The sequence below is a fragment of the Anticarsia gemmatalis genome, chromosome 5, assembly GCF_050436995.1.
Source record: "Anticarsia gemmatalis isolate Benzon Research Colony breed Stoneville strain chromosome 5, ilAntGemm2 primary, whole genome shotgun sequence".
Classification (NCBI taxonomy): Eukaryota; Metazoa; Arthropoda; class Insecta; order Lepidoptera; family Erebidae; genus Anticarsia; species Anticarsia gemmatalis.
This window is the reverse complement of record NC_134749.1, coordinates 13,368,650-13,395,134: the sequence shown is the minus strand read 5'-3', so window position 1 is coordinate 13,395,134 and position 26,485 is coordinate 13,368,650. Positions and strand designations below refer to the sequence as shown.

At 33.6% G+C, this 26,485-nt stretch overlaps 3 protein-coding genes across 3 annotated transcripts in view; 2 read left to right on the top strand and 1 right to left on the bottom strand.

Annotated features, from left to right (window-relative positions):
• Positions 1 to 17,852, top strand: part of vn (membrane-bound neuregulin protein vein) — a 66,771-nt gene extending 48,919 nt beyond the window's left edge. Inside the window, exons 2-5 of the mRNA XM_076114850.1 lie at positions 12,758 to 12,926; positions 14,259 to 14,404; positions 15,308 to 15,407; positions 15,573 to 17,852. Of these exons, the coding sequence (XP_075970965.1) occupies positions 12,758 to 12,926; positions 14,259 to 14,404; positions 15,308 to 15,407; positions 15,573 to 15,687 (530 nt within the window). The 3' untranslated portion in view covers positions 15,688 to 17,852. The remainder of the gene's footprint in view (positions 1 to 12,757; positions 12,927 to 14,258; positions 14,405 to 15,307; positions 15,408 to 15,572) is intronic.
• Positions 17,853 to 21,468: 3,616 nt separating this feature from the next.
• Positions 21,469 to 23,896, bottom strand: mad2 (mitotic arrest deficient 2). Its single transcript, XM_076115079.1, has 3 exons — positions 23,725 to 23,896; positions 23,428 to 23,574; positions 21,469 to 23,089 (listed from the first exon to the last, which is right to left on the bottom strand). The coding sequence occupies exons 1-3, from the start codon at positions 23,792 to 23,794 to the stop codon at positions 22,683 to 22,685; spliced, it is 624 nt and encodes a 207-aa protein (XP_075971194.1). The 5' UTR covers positions 23,795 to 23,896; the 3' UTR covers positions 21,469 to 22,682.
• A 464-nt stretch (positions 23,897 to 24,360) lies between these two features.
• LOC142973408 (SET domain-containing protein 4) lies at positions 24,361 to 25,867 on the top strand. The gene has a single exon (XM_076115078.1). The coding sequence runs from the start codon at positions 24,483 to 24,485 to the stop codon at positions 25,854 to 25,856; it is 1,374 nt and encodes a 457-aa protein (XP_075971193.1). The 5' UTR covers positions 24,361 to 24,482; the 3' UTR covers positions 25,857 to 25,867.
• The last annotated feature ends 618 nt before the right edge of the window (positions 25,868 to 26,485 follow it).

The window sequence follows — 26,485 nt, the reverse complement described above, 5'->3', positions numbered from 1 at the left end:
AAATAAAATTTTATATTTTCGCTAAAACTTTTTTCGATGAGGTCAGAAAACAATGCACGCGGTGTCAAGGTTGTATTCACTCCGCCATCGTCCAAGATATTGAGGCCACACTATTTTGAATGAGATATATATATCTTGACAGCGTTTTCACCACTTTCAGTCGTTTCACAATACCGACCAACTTTATTATGTTTATCGAAGGTTTTAGATCTCTAAAGCTGAAGTTTAGTGAGATGTGATCGTTAGTTTTTATAGACGCTTTTGTTACTTTCTTTGAGGAAAATATTGGTTTAGTTTGAATGTGTTTGGAATGTAGGGAAATGAGCACGTTTGAAATGGAAATGGGTTTTATAGAGAAAGATTTTGGTGATTATGACTACGGTCATAACTTGGGAAAATTAGGTACCTACTATTATTTTTTTACTTGTGTGTGTTTTAATGTTTCGAAAATTTAAAACTACGTTACGTTTATAATCTAGCTACTCTATGATAAATTTTATTTAGACACATTATGTAGGTTGATACTCAAAAATCGGTCTTATAAAATACTATTTTCTTTGTTTAAAGCTATGGTAATAGTCACTTCGTAAAGTTTTACAACTCTCTATTAATACAGCATTTACTATCTGCTACACATTTGGCTTAGTTCATAAAATGAATATCACCGTAGTGCCAAGGTTTCGTATTGTGTCTGCTATTGATAAAAATAGGTTTTATTTGATTTTGTCTGCTTCCCTACTTCCGGTTGAATGCGTTGCCAAATCTCTCTGGTTAAAAAAACTAATTGTTAATTAAAAATATTTAATATACCTAAGTTATAAAAAAAAAAATATTTATTTAGTTGATGTATTTATTAATGCTACATAGGTTAATAAATTAGTACCGCAAGAAAAACTGTACAATTTATTACGTGCAAAAGAAATAAAAAAGTATATAATAAGTATTCAATATGCTATTCAAACAAAGACCAAAAAGTTCGAAATATCTTGAGCGCATGCCTTCTAAACAGAACTAAACAAAATTGCAATCTCTACCATATATGCAAAGTGCATTGTGAAAGGTCTGCACCGAATGCCCGCAGTCTACTAAAAATCAACCAGACCATTTACCGTTCTCTAACAAAAAGACTAAATACCAATGCTACAAAGTTTGCCATTTGCTATTTCGGAGTCGAGGAAAGTTCAAAAAATGGGCCGCACAGACCGTTCTTTCGTGTCGGCATCTCCCACCGTCGATTCGATAGCAATCGCCTTAATTACCGACCGATTAAGGCCGATTATGGTGTCCCGAATAAAAACAACACCGAACTGTTTAATTAGACCTTTCGAATGTCCTCAAATGCATCCGAATAAGAAACTTTGTTAGGATTAAAGAGCTCATGCGCTGCTTTTTGGAAATGTATTTGCCACAATAGGTGGTTCTTCGATAAGGTTAATCGTTCTCAATTTTATCGAACATCCAAATCACGTTGAAGTGACTCAAAGATTTCATGGAATCCTAAGTTTTTGCTTGGATATTTAAAGTCAGCAGACGATTTATATCGAGTGGAATAAATAAGTGCATGGCTGCGTGTCAATCTATGCAAATCGGTGGAATCAAAATCGGGTTATTGTTCTCTCCTAATCGTTGCTACTAACCTTTTAGTTACTAAGCGGAGTGGTAACGTCCTCGAGATGATCGATATGTAAACGAGATTTTTTGGGAACATGAGTTTTTTGTGCTAAGTAAAGGTTGCTCACTTTAATTTTAGACGAGTCTAGATTTAACCAAATCCCTGCCCAATCTATCTTATACTAGTAATTTATGTATTGATATCTGTGACCACTCTGAAATTAACCTTACAAAATTCCTATCACCTTCCTATTACTGTTTTAGAAGTCAATATAATTCGTTTCTAGAATCGTCTGCATCAACTTTGCGTTCCCATGACACAAAATTATTACGTTCGACATCAATCAACCTGCGCGCATTATTAATAAAATTATTCACATGTCTGGTACCTGTTAGTAGAATGACACGCGAGCTTCGACCTAACTCTACATAGGCACATTTGCATCACTATGCCAACACACCTCTAATTACAGTAATAGCTGTCATGTTCACCTTTTAACCTACTTGTAGCCCGTCTCTGGATTCCAATGCATTGTCACCAACTCTCATTTGTATTCTAACCGGCCTTTCATCACAGACCGCTGTAGTCTCAAGTGTTTCTATCTCACCTCCTTTTTCATCATCATCAATATCTATACTTTCATCTCTTTCTTTATAATATGCCCAATCCACGTGGAAAACAAATACAGCAGGTTCAGTATTGTGATCAAATTTTGTTCAAACATTACCATGTGAAGGTTTTCTGTGACAATACTAGTTGTTTGTATTAGGAATGCTTCGGCTTTTTGATTAATACCGACCACTTATAATGTTTGCCGGTATGGTTGTTTCGTTTCTTTTACATGTATATTGTTTATTTGTTCAATTGGTTGCTGAACATTCCTTAGATTCGATGACATCTGTATTAATACGTATATCATTAGAGACATTTTTAATATGTGTTGTTGCATCAATATCGCATCGGTGGAGCAAAACATTCCCGCTATTAATACATACATCAGAATCTATTAAAATACTACTGTTACAGTTATCATTGTAAAATAGCTTATCATTTAAAAATAGATGTCGTCTAATGTCTCAGTGCAATAAACTTCTATAACATTTACTTCTTGCACTGTCAATTCTGCTTTAAGTCTAGTTATTTGCAAAGGATCTTCAAACTCGGAGATCTAGATTAAGGAAAATAAGTACCTAACAACACTTTTCCAGGTTTCATCTACCGTTTCATGCCAAAATCTATAACAGTATAACCATAAAACTAGAGCCACGTTAATCCCGATTACATTAAAGCAATCACTTCACACATTAAATGTATCGGCGCTTGTCCGCGCTGTATCTAATTCGCTCAAATTAGGACACGTTAAACATGTTAAAACGTTATTTATATCTGTTGTGTGTTCTAAACTTTCTATTGGTAACAGTATTTGTACATCTTTATTGATTGAAGCTTTTTGATCCAGTATTTTTGTGTGGATTTTCTTTGTTAAATGGTATTGGTAGTTTGGTAATACCTTTCCTAGATTTATACTTCTCTTACTGGAGGAAATTTTAGTGGTTAAGGTTGTGATTTGAAAGGAACGGGTGGACTGGCCTTTGCCCAGAAGTGGGACATTCAAACAGACTAAGGAAAAAAGAAGTTGTGCTAGAGAAACTAAAGTGTTAGTTATGTCTAACATCGGTCTTTCTTATGGATTAATTTCTTCGCAGATATACAATTAAGAACTGCTGCAAAAGTTTCTAAATTGATGTCTTCTATGTAAAAAATGAATTAGTTCAGATTGAAACTAATGAAAGAATTTGAAAAGTTTTTATCAGGGGCAGGGTCAAATATTGGCACTAATCCCTTTCATCTATGTGCGTTTGCCAAAATCACCGATACAATTTTAGTTCTTTGATCAATACAATACAATAAGTACTACAACTAATTAAAATAAAAGAAGTTGATTGCTACCCTGTTTTTATATGCAGAAAATTTAGTTCTATAATTTCAAAGTTTAAGTGGGCAAGCTATGCAGACATCGAATAAAAAACATGATAATTTAAAAGATTAAAAAAAAATCAAATGCGAAATTAGCAGTAACCAATTTCATATCAAGAACCATATCATATTTCGCTTTCACTGAATTATCGAAATCAGCAATTCATATTTTGTGATTAAATTCAAGACAACCACTAGTTAGAAGGGAGGAATCATTAGTCAAAAGAAGGCAGGTGTCTCGTGGCATATTCGATGTTTTTTCTAAATCGTTTACATCCTGTGGCTGCCTGGCAACCTATATTGACCTCTAAGCAGAAGTCATCGAACCTTTGAATGTTTCCTAAAACGGTTAATGTACCCAGTGGGGTTGCCAATCTTTGACGGTGAAATGGACTGTCCTGTGAAGTGAAAGTGAAACCTTAAAAGTTAGATGGAAAATCTTGTTGTTCTAGAAAAAGGGAGTTATTGTTTTAGTAAACAATATGGAGATGTTGTTTTCTGTTTTTATTGACTTCAGTTATACGACGACAGGTATTCTAAAAATAATATCGATAAGGAGCCGAAATCTTAGCCATCGGGTAACAGGTAGGTACCTACTTAAATAGTAAATTATTCGAACATCAATCAAATTTCATTTTACCTGCCACAGAAATTTCTTGAACAGAATTTAATCCTAAATTCTCCAAAATCCTGATTCGTTTATAATCCTGGTATAACTACATCGGGGCATCACGCGATCACAATCTAGACACAATAAAATTGCTGGCATTCTTAAAAATTATACAATGATCCCGCTACCACGCATACCCTATACATATTTAAATTTTAAACCGCCTGAAGCGCACTATTGTTCGTGAATTTAAAATATTTCGGTGACCACTCGCATAATTTCGTATAAAATTTTATTTTCTTATAATGGCGATAATTTGTTTAATTCGGCCTTATCGTGAGCTTTACTTAAGAATAATAACTCATGTTTCGTATAAAGGACTGATGTTAATTTAAATTTAATGTGAGAGTTGGACCTTTCTGGCATTTCTCTCATACAGAATAATCGGCCGCATTAAGTGCCATTCGATCACAGACCTCCGGGAGTGCGATGGAAAACTTATAACCGCCCTGCAGCGTCCTTTCAATAAATGTTTACACATTATCATTACATCAAGCAACAAAGTAAGGATCGTCTATCGTAAAAGTAAAACCTATTTGGGTTTGAAATCGAAACCCTGGCCATATTTTTCTACTGATATAACGAGAATAATATTGATATACTATAAGACTTGTAGATAAACAATAGCTTGGTTGAATACTTTACTACGAAACCAAACAGGCCTAAGCACAGGTTAGCACTGCGAAAGATAGTATTAAAACATTCTAAGCAAAAAATATCTAATGGCACTTTTAAACTCACATAGGTAATCGATTTGAAAATGACATCGTCACAAAATAAGGAAAAACGCAAGTAGAAATAAATGAAAAAACAACAATAAATGGATACTTTTACTGTCCTCGGACGGGATGGGATATGGACTCGCTTATCGTAACTACAGACCATGTGGGGATGAACAAAAGATTGTATTTATTTGCCGACTACAGTGCATGCGCGGGATTGTTGTGCGAACTTAGGTGGGATTCACACGGAGAACAATTGTTGGTTTTTAAGTTTACTTACATATAAACGTTAATACTTACTTAACTTTTTATGTGATGATGTTAATGTTTGAAAAACCTTCAAAAATACTAGGTGACTTATCGCTTTATGTTACGTTTTATCAAAAGAGATCACCCATTGGCAATCTTACATCACATTGTACAGACAAAAGCAATAGATTATTTACTGTTTTGTATAGGATCTGAAAGGCTTATTAGATATGTTAAGAAGAAAATGCTAATTCTCAAATGTAACACTATCATGCCGGCAAACTAACCGCACTTGAACATGTCCTACGTGTAGATGTTTTGTTCATGAACAAGTTACTTAGCAAAGATATACAGTGATCTAGTTATGTGTTCTACGCATTTAGCAATTTAATCTACATTCCACATCCTAAAGGTTATTATACCTAAGCACCAAGTCAGACTTCCTAGGAAACTTTCAGTCAACCAAAAATGTCAAAGTATAAAATGTAAAAGGTGCACTATAACGCACCGCGCGTCGCGTCGTCTGCGCACAGCAGTCATCATTTAAAAACAATTCCGCGGGGTTGCCTCGCGAGTGTAACTGTATATGGAGTTGCTACGCCAAACTGGGCGCTAACCAAAAAACCAGACGCCCGAGTCAAAAGGAAACCCGAATGTGGTAAAAAACGAAGTCACCGCCGCGCCGTAGCGTAGTAGAATGCCTCCCCTCCCCTCGCCCGCCGCGCATGCGTACTACGTGCTTTTTTCGCCGTCTCTCGCGCAGCGTAAACAAAGCGAACGCAACTGCGCTTGCCGTATGGTTTGTAGTAGCTTTTTTAAGAAAACTTTCTGGAAAATTTTGCATAATTTTATGACTTTAGATTGAAGCAAATTTAAAACAAAATTAGTTTTTTGTTTTATTTATTTATTTTATGTTTTGTAGCAACAGAGCTTTTTCGGGTAGTTCTGATTAAATATATGCTTAAAGAGTAACAAAATAATTAGTATTTTGAAGTGTAGCTTCACAATTTTTGTTTTTTTACAACTTTACTCAAAACACGCATAGTAGAGTCTGCAAATGGCGATCGTGTGTGAATGTGGACGAAGCAAAATAAGTACGTATAAATCGTAGTAAGTGGCGTTATGTTGTCTTTACCTAATTTCACGACCGCAGGCATGCATATATTGTAGAGCACACAACTTAAAGCATTTAATGAGAGAATACTAAAACAGTGAGTCAGTCAGCAAATTAGTCTCGATGTTGTGCAATAAAACTTATCCGACATTTTATCTGCCCTTTTAATAATAAATACCGAAATTGAAACCGAATTCGATGATCCCAACATAATTAATAGGGTTGCGATACTGCCAACATTTTAAACGCTTTTTAAAGACTTGTTGATAAGATTTTTTCCCGTGGGTGTGAAAGTGCACTAACCTTAAACATTTTGTGAAAACAATCCTTAATCCAGGTGCTGACAGTCATAAATTGACGTTACAAAATACTCGGTGACTACACTTTATAGTTTAGCTGCACATCATTTTCGTGTCACGAAAATATTTTCGTTGGAAAAGAATTTATGTTTGTTATGAAATATATTTTTCTGTTGGAGTCAAGTTCGGTGGATAAAAATGTGTGTTAGATATCTATTACTCTCGCACTCGGTTTTTAGTAAAACGATGACGTGTCACGAAATCGCAGGTGTGGTTACTCTATAGATGGGTAGCCGTATATTTGGATTTGTGCTGCTTGTTTTTGTGTTCAAGTCACCGGCTATCCCAGGTAAATAAAGAAAATCAGTAGTCATCTGAAAATAGGTAGTGGAAAATTCTACCTACAGCTACTATATTTTCATTTTGTAGGTACACTGGTTGCATAATTCTGATGAAAAACAAATATTCTGGAAACATTGCACCGCCGAGAAAATTCAAGGGAAAATCCAGCTTATTCGTGTATATTCAAGAAAAAATATAGCATGCATCGAACGATTTCAAGGAAAGATGTGACTCACACAAATGTATTTTATTGTTGAGATCGTTACGTTTTAAATTTACGCACGCTACACTCTGTTGTCGTGACACGCTACCTATAGTGGGTGAACTATTTTGAAATGTAAAAAATTGGGCCAACACTCTCACAGCAATCGGTCACTATAATTACGCGTATTCAGAATACAAAATTATTGAGAAATACCGAAATCACAAATAAGTTAAACCATTTTTACTTAGTAAAACATTTAAAGTAGAATCTTTCGCCGTAACAGAAAAGGGTAACTCTCAGAATGGCAATGGCGTTTTCAACATTTCTTGGCAAGAATTCGAAAAACACAAGAGTTTTGCAGAACAATGGGGTTATAAAATTAATAGCACTATTAGTTTTCTTTCCAAATACAAACAAATAATCGTATATCAAGGGAGCGGTATAATAAAATTAGTGGTACATATCCACCTGAATTTTATGGCCATTTTTCATTTAAAAATAAATATAAGTATAATGAAAAAGCCGGTGTTGGTCCATGATTGAATGATGTGTTTTATTATGGAATTATTACGAAAGCACTTAAATTTTTATTACGAGTCCTCTGGAGCGACCACCGACGTATTTTATATGGAGACGTAGCGTCTGTCGATGAGTTAAAGGTTCGCCATTGTTATTGTATAAGTTTGTTTAAACAATTGGTACGAAAATTATGTTTAATAAAGTGTCAGTGACGGAAAACGTCTGGTTTATGCAGTTTTCAACACAATGGAACATGCATAAGTCAATATTATTAACCAAAATTGAGATATCAAGTGTCATTATTTAACAACAGTACAGCCTAACTCTTCGTAATATTTCTTACAATTTTCTTTTATTGTGAGTAGCCAGTTTTCTCGCTAAAATCCGTTTGCAATTTTGTATTACGTGTAAGTACAAACCGGGATAGTTTAAAAACTTTGACATATGTAACTGTCATTTGTTTAGCATAACTAATAAAATAAACTCCGCTTTTATACATAAGATAAGGATTTATTTGACCAAAATGAAACGAACTCAAAAGTCGACAATTGAAAATAATAGTTATTGATTTAATAGAGGTATTAAAAGAAAAGTGAACCCGCAAACAAAACTACTCGAAACTATGAATTAGCAATAAAATGAGGTATACCCGGGATGAAGATATAAACACATGTTTTTATGGGAATTGTAACGAGATTTCTTGTAGGAACACACACGATGCGACGTGAGATTGGTTCAGACCCCGAGTAAAATTGCTATCAATTTTATATTACTTAGTAAAAAATATACGCCGCACCTCTGATGGTAGCGTTTATGGCGAAATGTTATTGTTTTAGATTTTGACTTTCTATTACTTTTAGTTAACTTTCGATTTTCAGTTACAGTTTAAAATATACTTCGAATCAAGTCTTTTATAGACGAAAACTCTGCCCCTAAATATTACACAGAATTAAATCAAGCTGTTTAGCTCATAGATAAACCCATTGGACATGAAAAAAAGTGAAAATATGGTAATTTATTTCAAAGTGTTTAGGATATCTTCCTTTAACTTAATCTTTTTAAGTGACAGAGCTGAGTGTCCTAAGAATTAAACTAAGTCTCGGTGAAACATTATGTGCATCAATTAGGTAAATTGATGAATGGTTCATGGAATCATTACAGCTTACTAATAAGATAGTACTCATAGAAGTTCCGTGTTTGTTTGTAATCGTTACCTTATACGTCTTAATCTAATTATTGAAGACGTGACTTGTAAAGATGGCGTTTGAGACAACTTAGCTTTTTCTTATAAAAAGGTTAATGATTCGCAGAAGTACTCATACAACTGGGGCGAAATAATTAAATCTTGTTTAAGGAAAATCTGAAGAAAATCTTTTCTTGACACAGCTTCCTAAAAGAAAAACATACCCTGACACCTGTAGAAGATGGATAAGTATCTTTTTTTCAAATGCAATTTGATTTATTGAATAAGACGTTAAAATGTATGTATTACTAAATACTTTGATAGTTCCGAAATATTTACGTTTCAGATTAAGAGATTCTGAAGTATCAATGTCCAAACAATCAATAAAATTTTCTCCAGACAAAAAACGAAAAGTCAAAGTTCAAAACTTAATAACTAACACAATCTTTGATGTCGCCACTCCATCACGTTATCTGCACTGAAACACATGAGTACTAAAATAAACAAATAACCATCAAACAAATAAGACGTACAAACACTCTGGCTAAGCTGCATCTATTGTGGCGCAGGGTTAAAAATAAAAAAGTAGTTTATTTTCAATCCGTCGGCCCGTCTGCGTGTCTTTAATTACTGTTGGTTATTTATATCAGGCGTTAAGCACACTAACGCCCCTTATTTTCATTACTGGATAAACAAATTGTTTTATAGTCACTTCTGATACGAATAACATATCAATCTATCATACTCTCTTCAGAAAAGCTTTTGATTATCGCTTCTTCGAGAACAGATTCAATAATGCTTACGACATCTTTTATCGAATTGAAGCAATCGCGAAAATGGTTTGCATGATCTTTCAGTTTCATAATACGATTTAGTTTATAATACTTTTCATCGTAAACCATTCAGTATTCCAAACAATATACACCTTTGGATTTTTCCACGTAAGAATCGTGCATTATGAAAACGTGATCGCAAATTTTGAGCGCGTAAAAATGAAATCATTGCACTTTCGTTCACCTTGCAATATTGTGGCAAGTAATTCTGGTAAGAATATCAATAAATCTAGATAATACTCTTTAAACAGTCGTCGAAGTATCACAATAGCCCTTCAGGTATTGCCAAATGCCTTTCAGCTCTGCAATATCAATTAACGGGTACAAAGTCGTTACAGGTAATGAATTCGGCGACCTCGAGCCTCCTCACATTATTGGACAATTGTTTGTCACTCAAGCGTCGCCAAAGACACCGTGGAGTGAGTCAGTTGGCTGGTGGCCAGTTCACCTCACCTGTGATGTTCCAATTCAGCTTCCGTTCAGGATGTGGTCCCAAGCTCCGAGACTATTTATATTAGGTGACGATGTATTTGATTAGCCACGGTCTACGCTCGTAGACTAATTTTTTTCAGTGTCTGTATTGTTGGAGGGTGATGTAAGCGTCATAGGAGTTTTGGAAACTTTTATTGTATTTTTCTGTAATTTGAAACCATTTATTTATTCGATGTTTTCCTTCTTGAAACAGCTAAGTATTTTGCTTAAACAGTGATAGCCCAGCCATCTCCAGTCAATAACCTTCAACTAAAATTGCAGTTCGTTGCATCATCTCAAAACAAATTATAACCAACTTGTTCAACTGTTACAAGTTTCAAAGATTAATGTTTTCTTAAGAATCACAATATTATTAAAACAAGTCCCAGTTTCGTGTTATTGACACATTTATGTTTCATGTTTTCAGTAGCTATAAGCAATGTGTATCAACATTCTGCATCAACTGTCTTTAGATTATCGTATTCATTTCAAAAGCTATGTGCCTTCTCATTTTTGTATGAAGCATAGGCTGGACCTACTTCATTTCTTCCCTCGGCAATGACGTCTAGTAATAAAGATTCTTTCGTCAATGGAACTCACTCATCCATTCATAAATCCAAAACTCCTGGTTAGTTCCTTCTGACGTCACTATACTCTAGACGTAATGGAATTGGCATCGCTTTAGCTCCATTCATATGCCATTACAGACATGCCACTGAACCTTAAGTGAATTGTACCGCCTACGCGTTTTTTTGACAAACATGTGACGTGAGGAAGCTTTTTCGGGAATTTGAACTAGGATGCAAATACGCATTTCTAAGTGTTGACAAGTGGTGTTTCAATTAGTATTTCTTGATGTCACGTGAAGTTTAAAAACGTCTCGAAAACTGCCGTGACGTTATATTCTATCTGATGCCATATTTAAACAGCATTTTTTATCTGAAAGTTTTGAAAAACATCTACAGGTAGGTATTTGACTCCGTGAGAAAACTGTTTCTGTGGTAGTATCTACATAAACATCTGACATTATTTATGAAATAACCTTGACTCACTAAGAAACAGGTCTAGCGGCGAAAAAAAGTTCAATCTTATCAATACGAAGAATCGAAACAGTTTAACATTAAAGCATTGAAATGACTTCTTCCTGTGCCATTTCCAATGTCGAAAATGACACAAAAGATCACATAATGTATTCCTCGAATCGAAATAAACATCTCAACGCTATACGCAAAAACGATTTTGATAAAAGAGCGATCAAAGAATCGCCATCATAAATCTGAGGCGTCAAAGTTATGAATGAAATAGTGAGTGGGTGGAAGGTTGAATGGATGACGTCAACATGAGCTCATGGTTTGTAGGGGTTCGATGAAATACACTACCCATCTGTCATGGACGTAGGCGGTGGTAAGTGCTATTAGCTATAATGCCTATCATAATAGGCTTTGTTTCCTCAGCCCATTCAGACTTAAGTACCCTCATGAAAGTGGAGATATTTACGTCATATCAACAGTCTTGTAGGAGTCTAATAGCCACGATACTGACATTGATTCTATCTATTAGCGCTCTCTCATTGAAGGTCTATCTTTAAGTATTTTATTATAGTCTAGAATTAAATCTAATTGCGGCTTCTTTAATAACGTATGCACCTGTTACAAAACTCCACGTAATGCGGCTCAGTGCCAAATTTTGTTAACGTTTGGTCAAAATTTACAATATCTTGTGTTATAAAGATTTCATCGGGACCATGGAAGTCGAATTAATATAAAAATATATGTCCAACATAAAACATGTTGGAGCTTTCGCAACGCAACCTATTCCTACCAGACATTAAGGATGACACATCCTAAAGACATAGTTAATGCTTTACTACCGATACTCTTCGTTTTTTTACACTTTACACACTGAAACACGGCCAATTTTTTTCCGTCGCCCGTGGATGGGATGTTGTCCAAACGAATGACTCCCGTTTAGATAATACGAGTTTATTTCGGTTCTTACATATGTTACTCGTCACACAAAATAATAAGGCCATTGGCCTAATGACAGCGGCTTATTTTTAGTCCGGGACTTTTGAAGGCGACTTGTTTAAGTGTTTGTGATGTGCCACCAGATATAGGGAGTTTTCCGATTTTCTCGTGATCTTCAGTCACGGCTTGCAATTAATACATGCCCGTCTTATTTTTGATGTGGTAGAATCTGGGACACTAGAGCACTGGAAGTAGAATTAACGACGGTATATAAATCTGGATTCGTTGTCTCAGTTTTTCTTATTAATTTTCTTAGAAGTTGTAAAAATTTAAAAGCCGTTTTACGATTATAATTGTAGTTCATTTTAGTTTTTCATACCTAATGCTCTTTTCGACGTTAATGGCCGAAGGGATTACGGGCTTACGAAGTGTTGACGTCATAGTTGTGACAAATAGTCTCGTAGTAATTTATGAAAAAGCTACCTTACAGAATTCTCTTCATTCAGTTAAGATTTATTCATTAATTTAAGTTTTTCAGTATATTATTATGTAAGTGCTAACAAACTTATCTAACTAATATCCCCCTGTACCCAGGTAGCCCAGCGCGCGTGGAACCAATGCAGTCTGTGCGGACGACACGTGGCAACAGGGTGCGTCTCGAATGCAAAGCGAGCGCCCGACCGCCGCCACGCATATCGTGGTACAAGGACGGAAAGCCCGTCGCTGATATCGCGTTGAGGAGATTCCGGGTGCAGAATTTTAGGTAAGGTTTTATCATTCACATATTAGTCTAAACTCTTCTGTGGCGCAGCCGTAGTATGCGACTGCCGAGCAGATGTTACGGGTCTGAATCCTGAGTTAGGCCAAAAAGTCTCTGCATCGGAGAGCACCTGAATACTACAAAGTCCTGCACCGTTGGCCGGTTTCAATGAACCGCGCAGACGTCACGGGTTTGAGTCCTGGGTTGGGCCAAAAAGTCTCTGGGATTCGGAGAGCACCTGGATACTACAAACAAAGTCCTGCACCGTGGCCGATTTCAAATGAAATTGGGTGTCCTTCTATTCCCTGTTAGACAAAGGTCTTTAATAGCACACCGCTAAGTTTAACTTTAAGCTCTACATTTCTAACCATTGCTAGTACGTGTATCGTCGTACCATTAGCTTAGAGAATGCCATATATTAACACAAGAGCTACTTATCAATTAAAACTCAGGTAACTCAGATATTTACAAAACCGCAAGATGTGGATAATTTGATAAATAACCAAACATTACCACGAATTTATTTAATACAAATGTGATTCATTAACGGCAGCGTAATGATACACATTAATTATAAATAATTATCGGGCGCTTGTGCAACATATCTTCCAATGATATCATAATGACCCAGTTGACTGGTACCAGCAATGTTGATCTTGATCCAAAACTAGATCATGTTATGAATGCAATAGTAACAATGTTGTTTGCTATCAAATGAGGCTTGCGAACGTATGGTGCGAGCATTAATGTGCATAGCGCGACGATTACTGCACTAATCTCAATTGCAAGCGACAGTCATTGACCTGCAGATACTTCTCCAAAACATTTTACACCCCAAACACTCAAATCTAAACCTTAATCCGTTGCAATAGATACCTCACGTATCTCGTTACCAAGGTTAAAATGCAATTGTATGAAGTAATTATTATTATGATTGAGCGGGCGGACAATTTCACGGGTCGTTGGGTATTTGATGATGATTTAGATATTTTGCACAAGACGCGAACGTTTGCCAAATGAATCAAACGGCTGGAAATAGTACGGGAATTGTTATTGAAGCATTAGATCTACGTATTTTAGATGATTTGTTAGATTATTTAGACTCGCCGATATAAATTATATTTAAATGACGCGTTACTATAACATCGGGGAGTAGCTACGCTTTAAAACGTTTTATATAAGAGTCTATGACTGAGATAAAATTTTGGAATTTTGTTGTTGGGGATTACAAGCATGGCAAAATGAAAATGGTCTAGCAAAGTTTTAACACAAATGCTTCAAAACGGGTACCATTCTAACGTTCTGTAATTCATATTTTTTTCTGGTGTGTTTCAGGAGGCGCTCGGTATTAGTGATAAGGCACGCACGGAGTGAAGACTCGGCGTCGTACGAATGCAGAGCGCAAGGTGCCGTCGGTCCCCCGGCGATAGCCAGCGCCAACGTCAGCGTTCTACCTCCAGTCACAAACACGAATGATGACTGTAAGCAGCCTGGTCTATTCTTCTGACATAAATGCTACATAATCTTTCCATTCCCAGCTTCAATATAATATTAAAGAAACTTGATTTGTTTGCTACAACTAATTTCAGTAGAGATTTTGGATACAAAGTCGCTGTAGATTTTTCCAAAGCGTTCCCAATCCCAGAACGATCTTCGTTACGATTTACTAGTGTCCTCAGAAATCTTTAGGTTTTCTTGTCAACCAACTAAGGAAATAGAAAAATAATGCCCAAATGTACTCCAATAGAGGCTTTTATTTATCCAAGTGCCAGTTGCCTCTGAGAAAAGTTTTTCTACATAACGGACTATAACGACTAGCTGCAACCTGGTTGCAGCCGCAGTCCTCAAAAGGAACAATCGCTTAGATGTTCCTGATGTTTGAACGGAACATTGAAATGCAAATTTTCTGCAAACTGCTATAGCAACAGTAAGTCTAAACAAGAAGAACCGTGTCATGTTTACCGTCACACTGTACGGTAACTTGGGAAACTTTTACTGGTGGTTCGTCGAAGTATAAAACAATGTGTTTATACAGGCCAATAGGGTGATCGGTTACATTGTATAATGAGTTGTTTGTTCAATCATCCGTTTTTGTGATTGAATCAGTTACTGAAACCGATTGTGATACACTTTTGTTTGGGTTACTTTGCTTTGAAAAGCGTTTGTGGATCTAGGCTGTTGTATATTCAATGTTGCAGTTTTGTTTTTCATTTTCTTGTTCATTCAGTCTGTATCCATTCTTTCATTTAATCGTTTGATTAGAGTTTAACGCATATTATACACACGATATCGTACTTCTTGAAAATATTTGTTCAAGCTGGTCGAAGACTTCTGATAAATCTTTACTTATCTTGGACTTAATTTTTTATTATTTTTCTTCACAGCATCGTTGGGCTCGCCATGTCCGATGCCCGACCCCTCGTCCTACTGCCTCAATGGAGGCACCTGCTTGTTCTTCGAAATTGTTCAGGAGCAAGCGTGCAAGTAAGTTTCATACCCCATTATCTTAACCTCGTGAAATATCAAAGTTATCTTTAATTGAAATAGTTAGTCCTGATGATTTTTTGCGATTGGACTTCTATTCGTTAATGCAGTAGCATAAATGTTACATATTTTAGTGTTTTAACTCTACTTTTCTTTTTCTTCCAGATGTCCGGAAGGCTTCAACGGACAGCGTTGCGAGAACAAGGATATTTCAAATCGAAGCAGTATGTCCCATTCCTACACGTGTAAACTGGGCCTCTCGAATTCATACTACTGCTAGCCAGAGATGCGCCGGCGCTTAACCCACCTCGTTCCAATTATAAATTTAAAATTTTTAGCTCGCGACTCGCGACTGGCTGCTCTGTGAAAACTTCATTTTTTATTTCCATCTATTTGTAGACTTTTTAAATTACATATTTCTTAACATTATCAATGTTTTTTATACGTTTTTATAATTTATGCTGATACCACCGCGTTTCATTCGGTATTCTTCAATTTGTTTTATGGACGTTTTTATAGTTTTCACAGACTAAGAAGCAGTGGTTCGGTCGCGGACGCTTGTAGGAAAATTACGAGAATATATTGCAAATAACGAACTGTTGCAAATGTTGCAACAGTCAATACTGAATACTTAGGTTTTTAGTTGCCAGCCTCGTGCATGGCGTTTGTAAATATTTTTATATGATTACGAATCTCGAACCTGAACTTCAATCCTCAGGTTCTAACTTGATTTTACTCGACGCTATCTATCGCTTTTATGTAGTTATATATCACTATAAATCGGTAACATTTAAACTTCACGGAGCTTTAAATTATTATTAAATTATTTATGTTAATAGCCCAGTGAGATTATAATAAACTTTTAAGTCTTTCCATTCAACAGTTCCAAAATTATATTAATTATAATTCTAAACGAACTGAGTTTTCCTTTTCACGAATTTTATCGAAATTTTATTGGTGATAGCCGAATTATGATGAATTCCGTTTTATATATTATTGCAAATAATGCTATTTCTCTAACTTATAAAACTTGAGCGATAACCTTAATTTGCAATCCATTTTTTTTTCTTCTATTATTGAAGATGTAAATATTTTAAACATATTTGTAATATTTGCAATTTATTATTGTTATTATTAACTGTAAGGTTTGATAACTACTAGTATGTAATATTATGATAAAGAGACTTGCAACTTATGTACATATCTATTAGGGTAAGGGTTTTTACAAAAATACAATTAAAAATAGCATCGCTTGCTTGCTGTGCTAACAATTTTAGGTAGAAAAAATACCTTAGAAAATCGTAGTAGTGAGACCAATTTGTTGAGCATCCTTTTTCATTAGGACTGAGATTTGAAAGCACAGCAGGTAAAGCCAAAAATATAATTAAAAAGGCATTTCCCATATTTTCGCCGGTCCGATACATCACCTAGTCAAATACCAGTTTTAACTATAGCTAGGTAGAAATAAATTAATTAATTTATATATAATTTACGAGTGTGGCTAATCGGACGGATGGTTGTGGATATAGCGATAACATTTTTTTTTATTTCTGTTTTTTTTTCACCTAACTCGCTATATGGGACCGAAACTTACAATAGTTATTTTTTGTTGTTTTTCTTTTCATTTTGTATAAAGTTCTTACGAATTTAAGTTCACTATTTATATTATGTAATTAAAGTAGAAAACTGACTATTTATTTTTAATAAAATTTTGAGGATTTTAGGGCATTTATACGTTAAGGTGAAATGACGTCGTTCGCGAAAATTCCGAACTCGTCACCAAACATTCGCTAAAGTTAATAAAATTCAAGTACTTAAAAGCTTTTTAATTGAATAAATACCATATTGTTAGTGCACTTGTACGATGGACAGTGTCAGTATTTTCTTTGAATGACGTCATGGCATTTTTTACTTGAGTTTTGTATTCTCACAACAAATATTAAGGCGCGAACATCATGTTAAGTCAATGTAATGGAATATACCAAAATCACAATAAAAGAATGAGTGTTGGAATTAACAGAAAGGCGACAACGTTCTGTTTTTATTTTTTTATTCATTTGCATATTCCTTAAATCCTTTAACGACAACGAACGTGGAAAATTCGAAAATCAGAAATGGTATGTATATTCGAAATTTATTTTATGTCGTGCACTCGTTTAACAATCCGCACTCATTTTAGAGAAATGAAAAAATGTAACTGTTTGCGTTTTATTTGTATTTTTCCTTGGTTTCGTTACATTTTTTCATTCAAAATTCTTAGTCTTACTAATGCTTTTTATGTACGTGGGTACTAATATAGAAGGGTATAAGCATGCTGTACGCATGTATCTAAATAATAATCTAAAACTTCTTCACTACTTACTATTTGTTGTGAGATAACAATAACGTAGGAATATAACATTGCATGTGGATATTAAACGTTAAATTTGAAAATAACCTTTCTTTCTGTTGGTAGGTAAAGGCGAGCCGCTTTGGTGACAAAACAGGAGCAACGGCCTGGGCGTGTAGGTTCAAAGATTTTGGTCAAAAATTCTTGTGAACTGAAGAAAATTGTCTACAATTTCTACGCAGACTGTTCGTCACCGGGTTGAGAAGCATATTGGAAAGCATTAATGGGAATCTGAGCATTAGTATACTATCAATCTGTGGCCTAAATCAGAATTGTACTAAAATTCTGTTGTATATTTTGTACGGCCATGCTTTAACCATTTTAGGGGCAAGCAAACGCCAAGTTTGATATTTTTGTAGTAAAAAGCATTCCTGCATTTTTATGTAATCAGATGTAGGCAATTCGCGATTGTTGATAGTTATGCCTATAAATATTATGGGAAGAAAAATATTAACTTTTACTGCCAATGTAATAATTTTATCAAATAAATGTAAAATAAATGAGTTAGCGAATGAACGGTATATACCTAGTAGTCTTCTTTTGCACAAATGGGAAGAAAACATTTGGGAAATTTTGTCGCGTGGGTGACAGTTGGGAAAGTATACCTACTAAGAAAATTCCCAGTTGTCACCCTGTTGGACAGTGCCAGAGGGCACTAATGGGAATATCCTAAGTAAACGGGAGGGAATAAACATTCAATCACTTGTATGAAATTTGATAAAATTATTAATAAAAAATGTTTTATGTCATCGTATTTATCGGCTAAGACAAATATGTTAGACATTTTATACATTTTTGTAACAAAATACTCTTTATACATTATAGTTATTATAAAGAACGGCTTGGGCACACATAGTTTAAAATTTACATAATAGGTAATGTTTAAAAAAAGATATTTAGTACCGAAAAACAAGATTTTCTTGACAAATTGATTATGTTATATGACTCTACTAAACAGGGTGTACTTAAAAGTATTTCAAATGGTTTTAACTCTAAACCTTTTACACTGGATATAAAGTGTAATTTAACAACTCTCAAAACCAGAATATCTGTAATATAATTAAGTTTTAAAAGTATCGTGTCCAAGCCGTTAAAACGCTTTAGATAGGCTTACTTTTGTATTTATACCAATATTTTCATTGTATAATAATATAGGATTAGATATTCGTGGTGCTTGAGAAAACGGTGACTTATTGACAAAATTATTCCATTCTATGTTCCTATATTTTGAATGGTAACGCTTAGCTACGTAAGACAAACACTTCTTTTCAATATTGTTTGGCGAAATTTGTTTAAATTTGAATGAACTATTAATATGAAATTTTACGTAATTTTATGCAGATTGTCCTAAGCAGACATGTCTAGGAGGTATTAGATACCTACATATTTATCCTCTCATCTCCAAACTGGTTTCACACGAATTTCTATTTTAAATTATTACTACAAAAGCAGATTTGAAACTAGTACAATTTTTTTCTTGTTTTCATGAACATTAAACGAATGGTGTCAAGCAAATTGAAAATGAAGACTGACAGAAACAAAGTGACAATAGTTAATAATAAGATACTAAGTAGGTAAAAGACTTAACAATTTCCAATAAAACGAATTAACAAAATGCTTAAGATAGGACACAGTATAGGTACAAGAATGCTTGTTTGAGATTTACTTATCCATCGAATTTAAACTGCTTTTTTATGACCTTCAGATAGGTACCTATCGGTTAGCTTAACAGAAGGTATTTGCTACTGATATTTTCTGTCTTTCTATCTATTTATGGAATACGCTATCCAGAACTTAAAGGTTAAAACAAGTTGCTGAAATAACAGCCGGAAGTTTAATATAATTTCTACTTTGATTTAAAACGGTTAATTAAAATATTTCACGTGAATTTAGTTACTACCCACTAGTACCAACTAGCACGTGAGGCGACTATAAGATTTATGAGATAGGATCATTTACACATATAAATGCGACCGCAAAATCGTTACACGCTCAAGTTATCTTTTTGTACTTAGTATTTATCAACGTCTATTTCATTTTTATTTGATTCTGAACATTAAATATGTCGACGTTTAGATTAACTCATTAAAGTAGCCTGAAGACACCTTCAGACTATTATCAGGACTTTTCAACATTTAGTTCTATAAAACCACACTAGGGGCGCTGACATATTCTCCATACAAAATTGTCGAAAGGTTAAAAACGGTCTCTTTTATCTTTTTATTGTGTTTTCAATCACCTCACGTGTACTACTTAGAATTATAATTTGTCAATAGATCTGATATTCCTTAGTTGTGACATTATTTAGTTAAGAATGTTAAGTTATATTAACAGTCATGTACAGTATTATTTGCTGAATAGGTGTTATTTATTGTAGCTTGTAACTGCTAATTGTAAGTGCTTTGTTATATAATAAATGAAATGTGAATATAGTCATGGATTTTATTTTTACCTTAGAACTTGAACTTGAATATTATCACAACAGCAAATGTTGCTCAATTCTTGTACGAATTCTTGCCAAACACATCTACAATGCCAAAGACACCATCGCCCTAAAATGCCATACATTATCATGGAGGCAGTGTTGGGTCAATCAACTAATTTTTTCAATCAATTGATTATTCATGACTAATTTAGTCATGAATTTTTTAGTCATGATTGAATCAATCATGAGTAAAAATAATAATCATAATCATGATTAAATAAATTAGTCATCAGTCATATAATGATTAAATGACTGATGACTAATTTATTGTATTTTGTATGATGATTAAACTAAAAAAAATAAGTCAGGTGACTTAATTTTAGTTTAATTCAACACATCTATAAAACTATAACTGATCACCACCTTAAGTTGACTGAAAGAAGATAATTCCATTATTTATAAAATTTGATTTTCTTTATCTTTTTATTAGATTATACTTACTTCTATTGTAAATATTATAATAGAAAATATTTTTGAAGTATAATATACCCATGCCATCTTCTGGTCCTGTAGAAAGTATGTTTTCATACGCAACAATGACCAGCCTACCTAAATCACATAGATTGTCTGATGAACAATTTGAAAACCGCGAGGTTTTAAAAAGCAATTTAAATTATTTGAAACTAAATTAGCCCAAACTTATTTTTGCAAATGTGTACCTGTGTAAATTAAAAAAAAACTGATTCTGTTGTAAAACTAGCTTTAATTAAAAACCTGTGATTAACAAATCAACATTTATGGAACCTAGACTTGAAAAGCTTTATTTTATTTAACTACTATTTTCAGTCATAAAAATTTTAGTCATGATTGAATAACTAACACTAACACTAATTAATCATCAATCACGACTCATGATTGAATTTTTTTAGTCATTATTCATTAGGCATGAATAAATAATTTAATCTTAATCATCGATCAAACTAAATTTTGCCCAACACTGCATGGGGGTCTGTGGATCGCACTAATTATTGTCCCGAGTGGTAATCGAACCCACGACCTCCAACGCGGTAGCGTGGCGATGCCTTAACCACTGGGCTAGGGCGGCCGTCAATACTCTCATCGGTAATCGAATTTTGTACTAGTGTGTACTTATACCTAAGCAAACAGCAAGGGTTGTGAAGAAAATAGTTTGGGTAAGTGTCGAGAGTTTAAATTCTAAATAAGGTTTCTAAATTAAAATCTTTGATCAAGTCTATGATTTATATTAAAACAAAACTACACCAAAAATGTACATTACAAAAGCTAATTACTTATTACTAAAACTACAGTTACTTTAGTAAAACTAAACTTAAAACTATGGTTTAGTGAGACCTATAAACAAGGCACATTATTCTAAGGACCTGTATTGAATAGGTCATCTGTCCTCAATGGAATGTTTAGATACAACTGATAAGGAGTAACAACCCTTTAAAATAAGTAAAAATATATTTTACTTTTCCTATCAAAATGAAAAATTACAGTCTGAAATTTAGATAAGCTACAATTTAAAGCAAATAAGTCCAACCTTGGATAAAAGTTAGCTGTAGAGAAATTATGACAGTAATGTTATTTACTATTTAATGACAAAACCCATACTTAGCAAAATTTTTACATTTCATTTGGATTTTTTGTGGTATGCTTAGATTTTTTTAGCTTAATAAAGGTATGTCACTGGATGAGAGTAGAGTAGAGCTGAAGACCAATATAAACTTAAGAGTAAAACTATCAAAGCTTTGGTCCAATTAGTTTCTAAAAGTTGCCACATTTGATTGTTACTATTTTATTTACATACAATCACAATATCGTTTTCTGAGATTTTATTTTAAAAATTCCAATATTGAATCCAAATAATTAAATAATGAAACGACTATCACTGAATGACTTTTAAGCACAAACATTTTGACTATTGGATCTTTAAATGTACTTTCACAGATGCTCAAAGTAGTGTGACCAAAATATGTATCAGTATTGTAAATTAAAGAAACCTGGCAAACAAATAGATCATGGAAACAAGGGTGCAGAGACACATATCTAGCAAAACTAAATAATTTTACACACCAAGATACAAAAATGTATTACTTAATACTTTGTAGGCCACCATGAAACTAGATTCATTACTTCTAGATAAGAATTGGATAGGCTATTTGACAAATAGATAATATGAATGCAACATCATGCTCTATTTTATAAAGTAAGTTAGTGTTATAGAACTCAATTTCATAACTAAACATATCAGTAACTCACTCAATCTTATAAGATAAACTGCTCATGACAAAGCTTTCTAGGAAGTAGTTTATCATAATATTAGACTGAGAATAATTTCATACACTATCCAAAACCCATCTAAAGAACAAACCAGTATTTATACTTCATACCAAAACTGAAAAATTACTTAAACACAACTTAACATAATATCACAACACTAATCCGCAAGCTTATAACTAACAACCGTTTCCATTTTATGTAGACTAGTGGAGAATGATTTCAACTGAACGTTTTGTGCGTTGGCTATAGCAATTGGTTCCGCTTCAGCCCATTTTTCAGGCACATCGCAGTCAGTCTTAGCGTGAACTAGTACGTCAAATGAACATCTACAATCTAAGAATGGTAAGTACGATATTGTAGCCGCTACCTGCAACATAACGTCTCTAATTTCTTGCTGGATTTTCTTCAAGTCTTTACTGCCAACGGTTTCGTTTTTTTCTTTTGATAGTGCTGCGTCTCCATCTTCATATTGCACGTTGAAGTCCCAACATTCAAGGACTTCTTTGTTTGCGACATTTAGGATTACGAGTGAGAGTTTGCTTACTTTTTTGTTGACTATCCATTCTGAAAATTTAAATTGGGGTTTGAGCAATGTAATATTCGCATCTTCGATTATAGGCACAAACCTGATGAAATTACAGATTAATAAACATTAACACAAAAAATTTAACTAAATGGCATGAATAGTACAAGAAAAATATGAAATTTATTTTGGATTAAGCTAGAGATTTTCAACAAATGATTAAATTGAATAACACTATGTTCTGGCAGGGCACCTTTATATTATTATAAATATTATGATGCTGCATGTAAGTAATTATCTTAACATTAATAAATGTTTGAGACTAGTTTTATCAGTAATATAGGTACTAAGAAGATTATTAAGAATAATCAATTATTACCTTCACTCTGTTTCAGTAGATTAGTTAAAAAGCTTTTTATCTGTGGATCTTCTGACATCAGTAATGTGATACCGTATTGTTGTTCTGCCTTGAAATTCTCTGGTGGGTATAATCCTCTTTGAAATAGAACTGAATTTATAGCAAATTCTGAAAAATATAACAGCTTTTGTTACAAACGAGCAAGTTTATCTTTATATTAATATACACAGTGTATGAATAATAAGGAAAACCACGCCGAAACATGAAATAAAAGTTTATAAACATGATGATCGCAGTCTAACGATGTTCCAAACTTACTCAAATATTCACAAATAATCTGCGCAGAGCCACGCAGCGTTATGCAGTTCTTTGTTTGCTGTTGAGACATAGCTGATTAATTAATATTAATCGATTTATTACAAAAAATCGAGCCGGTAAATAATAACTATCAAGTTACGACAAGTACTTCGAAAACCGTTTGACTGTTGAACTGTTGGAGTTTGAAACACAATGTAATATCAATTGTTGAACGAAAAAACGAAAAAAATGGCTTTATTATTGTTATCGTAAATCAATATCAATAGTTTATTCACAAATCTTTTATTTTTTCTGGAGAGATTTAAGGAATTTTATGAATTAATACTAAGGATTATATAATTTAAGTTATTGATAAATTATTTACGTTCATGCAACAAATTTCATACGTTTTTGAACGAATATTTTATTGATTTTCACGTTTTGTAGCTGCTATGTTTGATGTGAGGATTGTAATACTTTCACCATTTTAATTCAGTCAACAAAAATAATACAAAAATCTGTTTTTCGCAATAACAATATGGGTCAGACAAAAGACATATAAATTAACTTTTTATACGACTTTAAGTCAAAATGTAAAAGCAGCAACTGTTAACAAAACGTTGGCATGCTAAATTATTAAAAACAATTTATTTGACATGTCAACAAACATTTTGGGCTAATTTGTACAAAATAATTTATAAAAATTGGTTTGTAGCAGAATGGATATGACATTGGTGTCGTTTGAATGAACCATGTTGCCCTAAGCATCGAAAACAATAATGGGCCGTACTCGGCGGAAACGGAGCTTAAGAAAAGCGCGCGACTTTTGCACTTGTGATGAGAAGGAAGAAATTGTTTTATTAAACTCATGGCTTGCTGAAAACGGTATGCGTCGCAACGATAAGCTAGTTCTAGCTGTATTCGACGACACCGGCCGTGGAGTATTGACAAAGAGGAAGATCCAAAGCGGCGAGGAACTTATAAATTTACCTTTAAACCTTACTATTAATGTAACTACAATTTTGATGGACAAATTATTTTCTAATGTATTTTTAGAGAATTCCAAACGATGCTTGGTAGAATATAAGCAATCTGTGTCATTTCAGTCCTTGATGGCGTTTTACTTAACATTTTTGAGGCACCAGAAGGAAAAAACCAAATGGTTTATTTACTTAGAAAGTTTGCCAAAGGAGTACACTGTTCCGTACTTTTTGCCAAATGAATTAAAACAAAATATTGATGAGGATATCCTGTCTGTAGTTTCTAAGCAAAAAGATATCATAGATTCTTCTTACAGTGTTTTTGAAAATATTTTAAGCAATAATTTGAGCAAAGATGTAACTATTATAGAGTTTAGGAAGTATTTCTCATTGGGTGTATACGAGTGGGCCTACTTCACTGTAAACACAAGATGTGTGTTTATGGATTTATCCAAAGTAATTGATTTAAATAATATTGACGATTCAATTATTAACCTTATATGTGATAATACAAAAATATCATTATGTCCGTACTTAGATATGATTAACCACAGTCCAAACGCAAGGAATGAGACCAAGCTTTTGGTTAGCAGAAATATAGAAAATATTAATGTGAATAGATTAAATAAAGACTTATTTTGTGATGTCAACTTTTCCATATACACTAAAAATGATTTTGATCCTTATACACAAGTATTCATATGTTATGGTGATAGTCATAATTTGAAATTGATCACAGAGTATGGTTTCTTCTTACCAGCGAATGATTTAGACTATGTATCATTTACGTTTGAAGATGTCGACTTATTCTTGACAAAGAAATCTATGAAACTATCCCAGGAGCAGATTTCTTTTATAAACAGTCATGGTTTGAATAAAGATTTGTATATTGATTGTAAAGGCCTAAGTTTTAACTTTTACGGTCTATTGATGGTTGTCAAATATTACTACGATCATAGTACAGATGTGAGTCGGTTGATATATTCTGCAGCAATTTGTTCAAATGATAGAAATTTGAATGAAATAATAACACCAATGGTTAATGATAAACTAGTCAGTATAAAAGAGTCTTTAAACAAATTAAGCAATGAGAATCAGTGTGTTATTTTAAATAATTGTGTAGCACTTATGTGTCAGTATGTTAGAATATTGGAGAAATTTATTAAATGTTAGATATAAATGTGTTTGCTTGTTTTATTTTCTAAATCCAAGACGTTTTATTCACGTTTGGAATATTTTTATTTACTCTTTAGATAATTATGTAAAGAGAGTTATAATCAACGAAAATGTGCTTGAACTAATTGACTGCAGCAGTCAAATATTTTTCTTGACAATAGCAGCTATTGTCAAGAAAAATATTTGAGTACAACGCCATCTATCCCTTTGCTAGTAAACTTGTGTTATCAGCGATTAAGATCTCCCAAATTATGACTGGATGCTGAAGACTAATGTAGATGGCAGTATTTACAGAATTTTAAAGTACTTGTATTAGTTACCGATAGAGTGAGCTACTGACAGCAGTTCAGTATTATACCCAAAAGAACAGAAGCAGCTCTGCGCTTACAATTTTTAAGTTCGTTGTCCGTTACCAAAAACAGTATTTTTTAAGGAGCGTATTAGTTCTGTTTGTTGCCTATGATCATACTTATTACCTTTTTCTTAAAGCGGCTCAAAGTCATTAATTTCTCTAATAGTTAAATCAGTAGGACTTGGAAGTCGTAATATTATTAGTCCCTACATTATTAGATTGAAGTCGTGCGGACTAACGTTGTTCCTGTAGGTACCAAAATAAGTCTTTAAAA

Bases quoted from the DNA above. Each gene is read 5' to 3' on its own strand.
- mad2 (XM_076115079.1), bottom strand. From the start codon at position 23,794: ATGTCTCAACAGCAAACAAAGAACTGCATAACGCTGCGTGGCTCTGCG. The intron at 23,575-23,724 runs GTAAGTTTGGAA...TATATTTTTCAG, and splicing joins GATTATTTGTGAATATTTGA to AATTTGCTATAAATTCAGTT. The intron at 23,090-23,427 runs GTAATAATTGAT...TTAAATTTTCAG, and splicing joins TCTACTGAAACAGAGTGAAG to AATGGATAGTCAACAAAAAA.
- LOC142973408 (XM_076115078.1), top strand. From the start codon at position 24,483: ATGGGCCGTACTCGGCGGAAACGGAGCTTAAGAAAAGCGCGCGACTTT.